Below are 14,921 nucleotides of genomic sequence, written 5' to 3'. Positions count from 1 at the left end.
TTAGACCAGAGTTTTTAACCTGGGTCTAATAAAGTGAGCTGCATGTGGTCAATGACCCCCTAAAATATATGAAGAGACATGTGTCTTTCTATATGCATTTTTCTACAAAGAATCTGTAGCATTACTCAGATGCTGAAAGGGATGCAGAACCAAAAACTACTAGAAACTACATTTAAATCAGTTTGAATATTGAAAAATTGTTTTTTTAATTGAACAGTAAGATGATGATAATTGCTCCTATAATTTACAGTTTAACAGCAAGTAAGATATTTATTTTCCTTTTTGTTTCAAGGACAAAGAAGATGAATCATCAGATAATGATGAAGCATTTCATTCGATTCAGGCTGAAGTCCAAATAGAACCATTGCAGCCATACATTCCAGATCCTAAAGAAAATGAGGTAAGTCTCTCAATATGAGTTACTGTGACACTAATAAGTGCATGGAACAATGGTTCTTAACTTTTTTGTCTCACAGTCTCTTTATACTCTTAAACACTGGAAACCCCAAAAAAGCTTTTGTTTACTCAGATCATGTCATTGAATATATAGTGTATTATAAATTAAAACCAAAAATTTAAAATATCTATCACTTTGCTTAAAAAGTAATAAAACTATTAGATGTTAATATAAGAAGCAAATTTTAGTGAAATAACAATTCTTCATCTTGCTTAATAAGAAACAGCTGGATTCTCATATCTGCTTCTGCATTCAATCTGTTACCATATGTTGTTTGAAAAGAAAATGTGAAAGTGTTAGTCACTCAGTTGTGTCTGACTGTTTGCGGCTCCATGGACTGTAGCCTGCCAGGTTACTCTGTCCGTGGAATTCTCCAGGCAAGAATGCTGGAATGGGTAGCCATTCCCTTCTCCAGGGGATCTTCCCAACCCAGGGATGAAACCCAGGTCTCCTGCACTGCAGGCAGGCTTTTTACACTCTGGGCCACCAAGGAAGCCCGAAAGATAGACTAACACCTGAGTGGAGACATGAACGCCGGGCCATCAGATTAAATGTCTGATGCTCTACTGACAGCCATCCAGGCCAACTGTTGAAGTATGTGAGTAAAAGCTAGCTTCTCACATATTTGTGATTGAACAGGGAGAATTTCCATAGATTTTTCAGATAATTGTGCATATTCTTTGATAATACACCACAACTAGAGAAGTGGAGTCTAAAACCATATCAGTGAGATTTTGGATATTCAGTAATATTAAAATCCATCTAATCAACTATGAATAGATGTTTTATTCACACACAATTTTATATCTTCCTGCATTGATAAGTTGGAAAATATTGGTTCACTGTGTATGTGGTTCTTTCCAAATATGCATTTTATTTCACAACACCAAAAATAGCATTAGTTAATATCATCAATTTCATCATAAAATTGTTGAGTATTGATAAGCTGTCAAGTGCACAGTAATAGATGAGTCTAAAATTTTACTTTGTTATTGAAAGCTCAGTTTTACCATTGTTAACAAATAACATCAATTGTCTTTTCCCTGATTTGACAGGCTTACTTCATTGATTTTAAATAAACTGCCTCCCAGATACCCAAGTTGAATAATCAGTTTGTCTCCTCAGTCATTCTTTTAAGTAAAAATATTGCCCATGAAAAATTCAGTAGTTCAGCTTATATCTCTTTCTGAGATGTAGATTATGACAGGGTCTGGCTCATTTTAACCTATCATTTATTTTCTTAGATTTATGGGAATAATCATGTCAGTCCTGGTGTCCAGATTGACTTTTGTTTTCACAAGTTTTTTAATAACTATTTAGCACATGGTATTGGTGAGGAGTGTGGACAAGGTCCTGTCATTATAGACAACATTCCTTACAGCTATTAGTAGCTATCTAAAACTTTTTTGGTCACTAAGTGCAGATAGGTGGATTAGTGAAGAACTCAGACATTCTTGTTTTATTAATAGTGAGTCATTGCTACTCTTAATCAGGACAAGCACCCAAGATCACTATCTATTTCTTTCAAGATACTTCACAGTAGTCTATTATGATGTATGCCATGGACACTTATCCTTTTTAAATATGTTATTTCTGATAATAACAGTCTCTTGAAATGAATAACAGAGCACTGCTTTATCAATACTAGTTAGTGGCAGATAGAACATATGCTGGATTGTATGATTTAATTACAAGAGGCAATATATCCCCCTCTCTGCTGTATTAAATGATGACTTTACTCTTACCCCAGATGACAATTATTACATAAGCATAATACATTAAGCCCAAAATATAATAAGCTGTATAAGATTTGTTTGGAATACATCATTTGCCTTAATATATGCCATTCTTACGAATCATTTTCTTCTCCCCAATTTTCAGAAAAAATATAGTCTATTCATATTAGTCATTAGCCTTTCTTATTATTGACCTTTATCTCTAATTTTGGCCTCTGGTTAACTAGTTTCAATAAACTTTCAGAGATTAGCTTCATGAACCAAGAGGCCTGGACAGAGTCAGTATGATGCCAGTTATCTGAATCAAAAGTGGAAACAGTCAGTCAGATGCTTGTCTTGCATACTGCCAAACATCTGGTTGTACTGGAAAACATTCATTAGCAAAACATGTGAATGATTGACAACATTTTTCATGTCTAATCTATCTGCTGGAGTATAAAGAAAACCTCGATAGGTTGCTACATAAGAGGAAAAAAATAGCATAGTAAGATTAATATAGTTTCTAGAAACTATAGAGTGATTTCATCAGCATGAAAATACTAAATTTATTTTTCATTGTAACACTGAATTTTCCTTTCTAAAGAATCTAGTGTGACTGCCTTGTTGAATGTCAGAATGACCTATTTGAGGGGGGTAGTTAAAAACTATTTTGAGTAGAAACCTAGAGATAAAGAATTAAATGAGGCAAGGCAACACTTCATGGCCCTATATACTAAAGTTGGCAGAAAGTAAATCTGTACCACAGATGGAAGTGGGCTCTTTATATGTGCTCTGTCTCAAGTCTTTTGCTGTATTAGATGAATGAGTAATTGATAAAATAAAATTAATTTGTTTAGAATTGAGAAGTGTTTCAAACACTGATTATGATATGATAAAAGGACATACTTCCTTAAAGATTAAACACTTTAAACTCTTGAGACATTTGAATAATGTATGTGTGTATGTTACAACTTTTGAAAATTTAGTATTAGCTTAGAAGGGTAAGTGGGTGAAAAATTTGAATTTCAATTCTGGGCAAGAAGTTTGAACTTGATATAAAAAGTAATATGATAACATAAAAGGAACATTAAATTATCAGGCAGGAGGCCTACCGTCTGATTAAAGATACTCTTTGACTTGATGTAAATCCTTGGAAAAGTCATTTTCCATCTCCAGGATGTAGATTCCTCAATAATAATATGAGGGTGTTTGACTATATGATCTCCATAATCTGTTGTTATACTAAAATTCAAGGCTATATTCAAAGATTTTGGTTAAGCAGTTCTAATGTCATACTGTAAGTAATTAGGAAAATATGATTTATTTATGAAAATCAGATTTTATAAGTTGGGTTTTTAAGAAAATATCTCTATGTGAAGAATGACATTTTCCCATAAATTAGTAACTCAAAAAATTTATGATTGAGAATTCTACTGAAGTTTTGCATTTTATCTCAAGGTTCAAGAGAGATCTGCTTCTATGCCTTACAACCAGGATCGTGTACATCGTGTCAAGTTCTCTTCAAGGTATGTATCTCTGATTTCTATATTCAGATTACGCTGATTTACTATCATATGGAATATTAATGCTTATTTATTTGACACTAAGTTCTATGTAAATTCAAAATTAAAATATTAGTGACAACATAGTCATCAATGACATCACTGGCCCACGTTTAAAACCCCAAAACTGCAACAATCCATTAACTAGATCTTTCATATTTGAATATACTGCAATCTCAGTGTTATTTAGTTTGATGATCAGCTGGTAAGATTCACAATTTAATAGAAGGATCAACAGTGAATTCTTGAAAAGCTTTCAATTAGTAATTTACAGTAAAAAGATGTGATATTTTAGTGTATCAAGTACACTTCAATTACATATTTTATCATGTAGTACATCATGTAGTACATGATAAAACACACATACAATTGATAACCTCAGCAGCTAATGCCACAGAATGGGCAAACCTGAAATGACCTATAAGGAAAATCAAATCTAAAACTCAATATTATATCATTATTTTATACCAATCACTGTAATTTTTCACTCTATACTATCGATAATAATCACTAATTTTCAAAGTCATGTTTCATATTTTAGATGTTGTATGCCATGTGTTATGTTTGACTGCTAAATTTTAATATAGGTGTTCCTTGAAAATCATACCCCCTCCAACTCCCAACTCATACTAGAGAGAACTTAGCCTATATTCATTCACTCAATCATTCCGTGAATACTTACTGTATTCAAGATTCTGCACAGTATGGTCAGATGGCATAGAGCTGATAGTATTTAGTATGTATATTCCTGTCTTATTATTTTTTAAAACACTCATGAATTTATGGCATTTAGATTTAACTGGTAGAAAGAAATCTTGAAAAACTTTAAAGCAAAATTGGGAGCTTTCCCTTACTATGCATTCAGTGAATGAGTTGTCATGATCCTTCTGACAACAAAGGAGGAGAAATCAGTTTAGTTTTTGTGTATCTGTTTTGGTATCATGGATATAATATAAAATCAGTATGACTATTAAATTGGGTATATAAAAATTCAATATTGCTTTTAAACTGGTTTTGGTTGTTTTTTTATCACTAAAAGGTTTTTGAGTTTATGTATAGCAAATATATTTACTTTAGATATGGTTACATTTATGAAACAAATTTAACTGAATCTTGAGTCTTTTCTGAAATTCAGGGTCGTAGAAAAGACTCTTATCTGTTCCGCCTAAATCAGTAATCAAAGTACTTCCTATATAGAAATTTCAAAGCAACTGTAAAATTTAGTAGTGCTTGTCCAAAGAAACTTTCTAAATATTCCCTGAATTTGAATCCTGAAAACCAAAGTGTCCTATGTATCTATTTATTCATGTATCTAATAGGCTGACTTTAAGAATCACAAATTCCAAGCATTTGAAATAAGGATGGTAATAGTAGAATATTTAAAATAACTTAGCTTTTTATCATGTTAAAATCCTCACATACACTATAAATTTCTGATTATTGCTGTTTTACCTAGGTAATGATAAAGTCTGAATATTAAAGAAACTTTATAGAAATTTTTAGAAATAAACATGATATGTGAAGGAAACATATACTTGTATGGAGACAGTTTTTTTATATTTAGAAATTGTTTCTCTTTTCTAGATAAAATAATAGATTTGCAGAAATTGGAAAATATTACTTAAGCTCTACTTTCAGTTTGATATATACCCATATACTTAAAAGTTTGTTGGTCTTGATGTTGAGTTATACATTCCCTTTTTGAATGTTAGGACATGGCACATGCTTTTCTGTCTTTTCATTAGTGTTCCTCAGCGGTCTCTTTTGGAACAAGCTCAGAAGCCCATTGACATCAGACAAAGGAGTTCGCAAAATCCTCAAAATTGCCCAGCAGCATCAGGTGATTCAAAGCACAAAGTTTAAACAGTCAAAACGGAGTTAATGTTTAACAGTTTATTTTGCAAAAGTCAAGAAAGAATTTCAAGAAGGAATGAATCAATAGTGTCAGGGAGGCCAAGTAGGATGAAGACCAAGTCATTGGATTTGGCAGTCCTTTGAGAAATGGAGAGTAATTTTGATGACCTTTGAGAAATGGAGAGTAATTTTTCTAAAGTTTCTTTTTTCAGTTGGGTAGTAGTTAAGAATGTGCCTAGGGAGGTGGAGGGTTGGAGTTCAGCTTTAGTTTCTATACCATGTGTGAAAAATATGGGAAAGGAACTTGAGACAGGCCTCTCCAACAGGCTAAAATTTATAGACAATCTTTAGAATATTGAAATATTAGATGGACTAGTTGTGGGCATGTGTTTTATTTATCAGTTTGTTATTTTACCTCCTCAAAGTAAAACATATACAGTATCTCCTAAATGTTAAAAATTAATATAGTTACTCAAAAAGAAAAAAATTAATAAAATCATAGAAAATAGCTTCACAAACTGTGATATGAATTTCAAATAAGTATTTTATGATGTACTTTTGGGAGAGTTTAAATGTATTATAGATTTATGAAATATCAGTATAAACAAAGTCAAAATTATGCCTTGGAACATAAAATCTGGCACTATCTACTTTTAAGTAATTCAGGTAAGTTAAACATGGGGAAAATGCCTGACTGAGTCCCCAGGTCACCTGTAAAAATATAGCATATAGATTTTATTGAAACGTTAATACTTAAATGAATATATAGGTATACTGTATGAAAATCAGATACTCAAAGACCTGAATTTTTAAAGGTCATTCTTCTTCTTAGGAAACTCAGATAGTGATGTACTTTCTTTAAATAAGAGTGTCCCCTCATGCAGAAATATTATCTTGTGAGAAATAAGACAAGCCTATGTGAAGAGAAACTTTAGCAATTTTTTTCCCTCAGAATCTTTCTGGTTTGACCAGGGTTAATTTGCTAATACTAAAGAAGCAACTAAAAATTGAAGATTTATTCATATTGTATATATTGAAATAAGGAAATTCTGGACTAGGCCCCAAAGCAGTTATGAACAGTGGTGGGAGAGAGAAAGGGAGAGTATCTATGTAGACAATAGCTAAGGTTCTTTTCAGCTCTAAAATTCTATTATTTTATTGTGTGTGCTACATAGATGATTTGAAGTTCCTATGATATTGCATACCTCATAATACAGGAAATCAGAAAACCTTACTACAAATTTGCCTCAAAATCTCGAACATTTACCCAAACTTCTTACCTAGCCTAATGACACACCAAAACACTTGCAAGAAAATAGTTTTCTGCAGAAAGGTAATAAACTGCAAAGGTATAACAGTGTCAGAAGGCATGAACACAAATTGTAAGATGTGTGCGGTATAATATCCTCAAAAGATAGTAATATTTTCAAATACATGCTTTTTGGAGTTGTAGTGTCAATATTTTGGCTATATAAATATCAAAGCTGCAAATAAAAGAGAGAGAATACTATTTGTCTTCAAAATCCAAGCACCCTAAAACAATAAATAGGGACTTGAAGGTCCCCTTAGTGAAGCTTTTTCTAAGTAAACTCACCCAGATCTACTGATCTTTGAATCTAAATATTCTCACCCTGTTTTAACCACAGGTGTTATTTACTATACCACAAACCTTAATATAAAAAATCCAGACTTCTAATCTGGACAGATTTGCATTTTAAATGGAAATATTTACACTGTAAAATTGAACTGTGTGTTGTGATACAGCTAGCAAAATGTGGCTGTTAAAATTAAAACTAAAATGAAAATGAAGTTAAATTTAAAATTCAACCCCCCAGATACACTGGCCATATTTCAAGTGCTCAAATGCTATGTGTGGATAGTAGCTAATGTATTGGACAGTGCAGATACTGAACATTTCTGTTACTGCAGAAAGCTGTATTGCAGAGTGCCTCTATAGAAAGGCTCACAGCTTTATAAAAAGGGCTAAGATTTGTCACTTTTCAGTTGTTCATGTCTCAACTGTATTGCAGTACTTGAAGATATATCTGAGTGGAAATTGGGGGATTAAGACTGAAGAGTCAACTCTCCTCTTGAAATTTTTGTTTAAACTATCATCTTCTATACACCGTTGGGCTCTTTTTCTACTGGTTATTAGGGGAGGCCAGAAATACCACCAGCCCTTACTGTTCTTGATGCATTCTCTTCTTCTCATGGGACTATCTGCATACCAGTCTTACTATGTACCTTTTTACACAAAAATATTCAGCAAGTATATATTTAATATTAAAAAACAAGAAAGCCATGTAGGTCTAACAGAACAAACTTTGAGTCTCTCTCTACCTGTGAAAACAGAACATAGGATCTTGGCCCCATAAGAATTTATCAAGTGATCTCTCCTGAATGGAAAGAGGCTACAAGAATACCAAGAGATTGAAGTGGTTCGCTATAAAAATGAAGATAATGGTTGTGATTACCACTGTTACTAATGTCTTTTTGGCATTCTACAGAATCTTCTTCTGAGGAAGCAAGTCCTGTGGTCAGGAGGAGGTCCCAGTCATCACCACCTTATTCTACCATTGATCAGAGTTTGCTGGTTGATATTCATGTAGGTTTCCATCTTAACTCTTAACATATTTATGTTTGTTCTCTTTAATCTTCAATTTCTTTTGAGTTACATATTTTCATCTTCATTTGAGGGAAAGGTTAAAGCATTGAGTTTTTAAATTAATCTTTCAAATATAGATTTCTATTGGTATGTCAGCATGCAGAATATGAAATCTAGAAATGACATTTGATATGTAAAAACATTTAATTGATCATAAAATATTTTATTTTCGCATTCTAATATCAGAATATATTTGAGAAAGGAGAGATAAAAAAAGCTGCTTGTAGAAGCATTAGCTCAAATTAAGAAGTACAGTTTAAATGCTTTTTTTTGTCTAATAACATTTCTTAGAAGATGAGGCAATACATAAAAATTTAAAAAATAGTGAAAAATGAAATGCCATCTAATTTCATAAATAAAAAGGCCTTCTAATTATTTATGATTTAATGCTTTCAGATTATTCTGTTTTATTCTTGTAATTACCTCTACCCTACTATACATACAACCCTTTCAGATTGCTCAGAGATTGCCTATAGGACATTATGTGTATATGTGTGTGTGTGTGCGTGTGTGTGTGTGTGTGTGTTAGTCACTCAGCTGTGTCCAACTCTTTGTGACCACGTGGACTGTAGTCCATGGGATTTTATAGGCAAGAATATTGGAGTGGGTTGCCATTTCCTTCTCCAGGGGATTTTCCCAACCCAGGGATTGAACCTGGGTCTTCTTCATTGCAGGTAGATTTTTTTTAAGGTGGATTTATGTTTGTTTGCTTCTTAGAAGTGTTTGCATTACTTTAAGATAATCTATGTTGTATAAAACTAGAGTGGAGAAATTAACACATCAATTTTAAGAGCTATGTATTAATCCCAATATCAACGGATAAAACAAAAGGAAAATAGTGACACTCTTCTGTAGAGTGTCAAATCATCTGTCTTCTTCTCCAACACCAAAACACTCTTCTCCAAAACAAAACTAGAATGTCTAGTTCTCAGCAGGTAAGTAGAGCTAATTAAAAACAAAGTGAGTAAATTTTGCCCTGTGTGATCTAGAAAGGCCATTAAGGATCACAGCCTGAGGTTTGGGTTTTGGTGGCTCATCCTTAAAAAAATGTTGGCTCTACCTAATGAGTGAACATCTTCATTTCAGTTGAAAATATATTTTAAAATATTGTCAGCTTGGAAGCTTTCCAATCTAGAAGAAAATGAAAGGCTACTAGAGACTACATTAACCTTTCTTGTGCACACAGGTTCCAGATGGATTTAAAGTAGGAAAAATATCACCTCCGGTTTACTTGACAAATGAATGGGTAGGCTATAATGCACTATCTGAAATCTTCCGGAATGACTGGTTAACTCCTGCACCTGTTGTTCAGCCACCTGAAGAGGATGGTGATTATGTTGAGCTTTATGATGCTGGTGCTGATACTGATGGTGATGATGATTCTAATGATGCTTATGAAGATAGTTATGACCATGACAATGGCAGTGATGAGTTGAATGACCAGGTTGATCAGGCTAATGTTGTTGGTGAAGACCATGATGATGATGACAATGATGAGGTTATTGATGACAAAGGCAATAATCCTGATGATGCTTCTAACTGGCCAAGGTTGGTTTTCTTGGATTATTTGCATTGTCCATGTTTTATAATTTCAGAACAATTTGTATCTTTGGTTTACCTTTAAAATTTATCACCAGGAGGGTGAATGAGTTACATTTGCATATTGGTAAATGGTTGATTTTCAATAATAGATTTTTAAATTATTTTATTAAAAATTATTTTAATGCAAAACACTTAATTTTGCATTTCTTTTAATATTATATTTTATTAACATTCAACTCTTTATTAAGTTCTTTATAACTGGCATTATCTGGGTGTTTCTCTTAAAATTAATGCTACTAATCATTCTGCCCTGTAAAATACAATGAGTGTGATAAATGGGGTGACAAATTAAGTAGTGTGCTTCTTAATAATTATAAGTTGAAGCCCTGATGTTTAGGGCTTTAGAGAACAAAGCCTCTAAATTTGTTGAGCAAATGTGATACTCACTTGATAGGTTTAAGCTCCAACTTACTAACATCCTTGAGACTCTGAAAACTGCCGTAACTAAATTCAATGCTCATTCAGTTTTATCTTCTTATAGAGTAGCTACTCAAAGTGATAATATTTAGTGAAGTATTGTTTTTGGCATACCACCAGTTCTTTGCTATATATATAGTTACTTGGTCCTGCTTTATAAACAGCCAATGTGTTCTTATTTTAAATTTGCTTATGGTTTGTATTTAAACTGCTCTTAAAGATGATTCATTAACATAGTATATTTTTGTATTTTTAGAAAAATAACAGTGGGAAAATTGTTTGCTTTATAATATTGAAATTCATATTTTGTTTTGTTAATTTTCAACTGTTACTGGGGCTTTATATGACAGAACAGACTACAGAGTATTTAACATTTTTCCTTTTTTTTACCAACTAAGAAAACTACCAGGAATTCTAATCTCAAATTCATTTGCTTTTAGAATTATCATAGTTACTTATTTATGTATTCTCTTATGCAAAAGATTATTGAGACATTTTGCTAAGCTTGGTGGCCCTAGCAAGTAATTAAGTGACTGTATTAACTAAATGAGATCTATATTACTGAGCTTCCTGGTGATAGTAGTAGAAAAATCAATGAAAATCTGTTGCAGAATGGATGATACACATGTTAGAAGATCAAGGCATGTGTTTAAATTAACATAAGTTAAATATAAGAAATATTCAAATATGTTGTGATTGAGCCAAAAATATGGGCTTGATCATTCATGTGGCTGTGAAGTTGCTAATGTATGAAATAGTCTATGATTTAAGAAAAAATCATATTATTGCTGCTAACCTAATATATGTTCCTAATACGTCCTTTTCCATCTGTCATGCAAATTTAACCAGGGAGTTGAAAGCGACTATGATAATTCAGTATTAAGATTGATAGGACATAGGGACATTTTTCATATCTATATCATACCAGTAGTGTTCACATAGAGCAAAAACATTTCTGGAGATGATACATATGTGTTAGTCAACCTAATTTTGTTTCACTTGTTGACATTTATTTTCGTTGGGTGACTTTCTATCATTAATTGAATCTTGTTATCAGGCCAAGCTGTGGCAGAGGCAGAAGCTACAAGCAAGATGGTAAAGATGGAAGTGATAGAGGAGAAGGATCTTTCAGCAGCTATGGAAGTCAGAGAGCTAATAGAAGCCATGGAGGAAGTGCAGCCCGTGGGGACGGTGCAGCCATTGGAGACCATGAAGAACACAGAGCGAATGTAGGCAGTGGAAGAAGAGGCAAGGAGAGTAATGGAAATGAGGGAGTCAGTGGAACCAATGAAGAAAGTGAAGCCCAAGAACTGAATGGAGGAGAAAATTGCTCAGAGACAGATGATCCAATATTGGAGAGACCAGCATTCCAGGAATTTGAACATCAACTAGAGGTAATACACCATTTGAAAAGGAGAATGAATTCATCTCTTTGTAAATACGTTTGTTCATGTGATATGTCATATTTCCAGCCACTACAAATATATTTTAAACTTCTATTCCAAAGTCTTAAACATTTTAAATTATATCTATAGATACATCTTTATTTCTTCTAATTTGGATGCTTCCTATTTTCTTCTAAGAACAAAAATATCTTCTTTGTCCTCCTTTATTACTCAGATCATATGCTTGAGATCAGTTCAGTTCAGTCATTCAGTCATGTCCAACTCTTTGCGACCCCATGGACTGCAGCACACCAGGCTTCCCTGTCTATTACCAACTCTCAGAGCTTACTCAAACTCATATCCATCAAGTCGGTGATGTCATGCAACCTTCTCATCCTCTGTTGTCCCCTCCTCCTCTTGCCTTCAATCTTTCCCAGCATCAGGGTCTTTGAGTCAGTTCTTCACATCAGATGGCCAAAGTATTAGAGTTTCAGCTTCAGCATCAGTCCTTCCAATCAATATTCAGGACTGATTCCTTTAGGATTGACCAGTTTGAGCTTGCAGTCCAAGGGACTCTCAAGAGTCTTCTCCAACACCACAGTTCAAAAGCATCAATTCTTCAGCGTTCAGGTTTCTTTATGATCCAACTCTCATATCCATACACAACTACTGGAAAAACCATAGCTTTGACTAGATGGACTTTTGTTGGCAAGTAATGTCTCTGCTTTTCAATATGCTGTCAAGATTGGTCATAGTTTTTCTTCCAAGGAGCAAGCATCTTTTAATTTCATTGCTGCAGTCACCATCTACAATGATTTTTGAGCCCAAGAAAATGGTCTGTCACTGTTTCCATTATTTCCCCATCTATTTGCCATGAAGTGATGGGACCAGATGCCATGATCTTAGTTTTTTGAATGTTGAGTTTTAAGCCAGATTTTTCACCCCCCTCCTTCACATTCATCAAGAGGAAATGGCAAATGGAGAAGGGAATGAAGAAGGAAATGGAGAAGGAAAAATGGAGAACTCCATGAACAGTATGCTTGGGATAGTGTCTCTTAATACATACATTTTTTCTGGGAGAAAAATTTTTTATTGTGATAGAATAAATTTTTTATTGTGATAGAATACACATAACAGAAAGTTTCACATTTTAACTATTTTTAAGTGTACAGTTCAATGGAGTTAAGTACATTCACAATTTTGTGCAACCATTAATACTATTAATTTCTGGAGATTTTTTTATCACCTCAACCAATTAACTCCCCATTATCCTCCCAAGTTCCCAATAACCTCCATTCTACTTTTGTATAGGTACCTTATATGAGCAGAATCATATAATATTTGTCTTTTTCTGTCTGTCTCAGCATAATATTTTCAAGGTTCATCCATTTAGCATCATATATCAGAATTTCCTTCCTTTTTAAGGCTTGATAAATAGTATGAATATATCACATTTTGTTTATCCATTTGTCTTTTGATAGACACTTGAGTCATTTTCATCTTTGGCTGCTGTGAACATTGCTGTACAAGTATCTGTTGTTGGAGCTGCAGTTTTTAGTTCTTTGATCTGTATACCTAGGAATGGAATTATTAGCTTGTATTTTAACTTTTTGAGGAACTGTTAACACAGACAATTTAAACGGAAGTAATGTACTGTGTTTAGACAATGATTTTGACATTCAAAAAACATTTACTGACTTTATAGATAAGTTTAAAAATACTCAAGTAGCCTCACAGATGGTAGATCAATAGGAATTATCACAGAGATTTCTTGAAACATGTGCTATTTGAAATAGTTCTTGGCAAATGTGGAGTATTGGATATCTGAACAGAGCTGAGATTACAGACAGAAGAATTATCATGCCAACTTACTTCCCCGACCCATTGTCCTATCATACAAACTAACTTAGAAGATGCCTTGCTCTTTCATGAATTAATGACCCTATGCCAGCAATTTTCTCTGTCTATATGGCTTCCCCTTACCTCTTCTCTGCTTTTGAACTAGTCATCCTTCATGACCCAACTCATGCTATGTTTAATCCATCCTTGACAACTGTTCTTCATCTACTCATCCAGTCCCAGGGTCCAACCTCAGGCTTGGTTTATGGTAGGCATACAATAATTATGGTAAGGAATCAAGGAAGAATCAATAAAATTAGAAATGAAAATGGAGAAATCACAACAGACAACACAGAAATACAAAGGATAATAACAGACTACTATCAACAACTATATGACAATAAAATGGACAACTTGGAAGAAATGGACGAACTCCTAGAAAAGTATAACCTTCCAAAACTGAACCAGGAAAAATAGAAAATCTTAACAAACTTATCACAAGCACGGAAATCGAAACTATAATCCAAAATCTTCCAACAAACAAAAGCCCAGGACCAGATGGTTTCACAGCTGAATTTTACCAAAACTTTAGAGACAAGCTAACACCTATCCTACTCAAACTCTTCTAGAATTGCAGAGGAAGGTAAACTACCAAACTCATTCTGTGAGGCCACCATCACCCTAATACCAAAACCAGACAAAGATGCCAAAACAAGAAAACTACAGGCCAATATCCCTGAAGAACAGAGATGCAAAAGTCCTCAACAAAATTCTAGCAGACAGAATCCAACAACATATTAAAAAAATCATGCATCATGACCAGGGATGCAAAGATTCTTCAATATTTGCAAATCAATCAATGTGATACACCACATTAACAAACTGAAAGGAAAAAAACATATGATGATCTCAATAGATGCAGAAAAAAGCCTTTGACAAAATTCAACATCCATCTATGATTTTTAAAAAAAAAAACACCCTTCAGAAAGCAGGGCCAGAAGGAACATACCTCAACATAATAAAAGCCATATATGATAAACCCACAGCAAACATTGTCCTCAGTGGTGAAAAATTGGAAGCATTTCTCCTAAGTCAGGAACAAAGCAAGGGTGCCCACTCTTACCACTACTATTGAACATAGTTTTGGAAGTTTTAGCCACAGCAATCAGAGAAGAAAAAGAAATAAAAGGAATCCAGATTAGAAAAGAAGTAAAATTCTCACCATTTGCAGATGATATGATCCTCTGAATAGAAAACCCTAACGACACCACCAGAAAATTACTAGAGCTAATCAACGAATAATGTTGTAGGATATAAAATTAATACACAGAAATCCCTTGCATTCCTATACACTAACAATGAGAAAACAGAAAGAGAAATTAATGAATCAATTTCATTCACCATCACAATGAAAAGAATAAAATA

The 14,921-nt window shown here is 33.4% G+C and overlaps 1 protein-coding gene across 1 annotated transcript in view; it reads left to right on the top strand.

The window, feature by feature from the left end:
• The window catches only part of NRK (Nik related kinase), a 122,450-nt gene that overhangs the window by 82,053 nt on the left and 25,476 nt on the right, over positions 1 to 14,921 (top strand). The window contains exons 14-19 of the mRNA XM_068962949.1: positions 293 to 400; positions 3,631 to 3,698; positions 5,480 to 5,574; positions 8,096 to 8,193; positions 9,440 to 9,801; positions 11,330 to 11,666. Of these exons, the coding sequence (XP_068819050.1) occupies positions 293 to 400; positions 3,631 to 3,698; positions 5,480 to 5,574; positions 8,096 to 8,193; positions 9,440 to 9,801; positions 11,330 to 11,666 (1,068 nt within the window). The remainder of the gene's footprint in view (positions 1 to 292; positions 401 to 3,630; positions 3,699 to 5,479; positions 5,575 to 8,095; positions 8,194 to 9,439; positions 9,802 to 11,329; positions 11,667 to 14,921) is intronic.

This window comes from Capricornis sumatraensis, chromosome X, assembly GCF_032405125.1.
Source record: "Capricornis sumatraensis isolate serow.1 chromosome X, serow.2, whole genome shotgun sequence".
Taxonomy (NCBI): Eukaryota; Metazoa; Chordata; class Mammalia; order Artiodactyla; family Bovidae; genus Capricornis; species Capricornis sumatraensis.
This window is presented reverse-complemented; position numbering and strand designations above follow the sequence as displayed.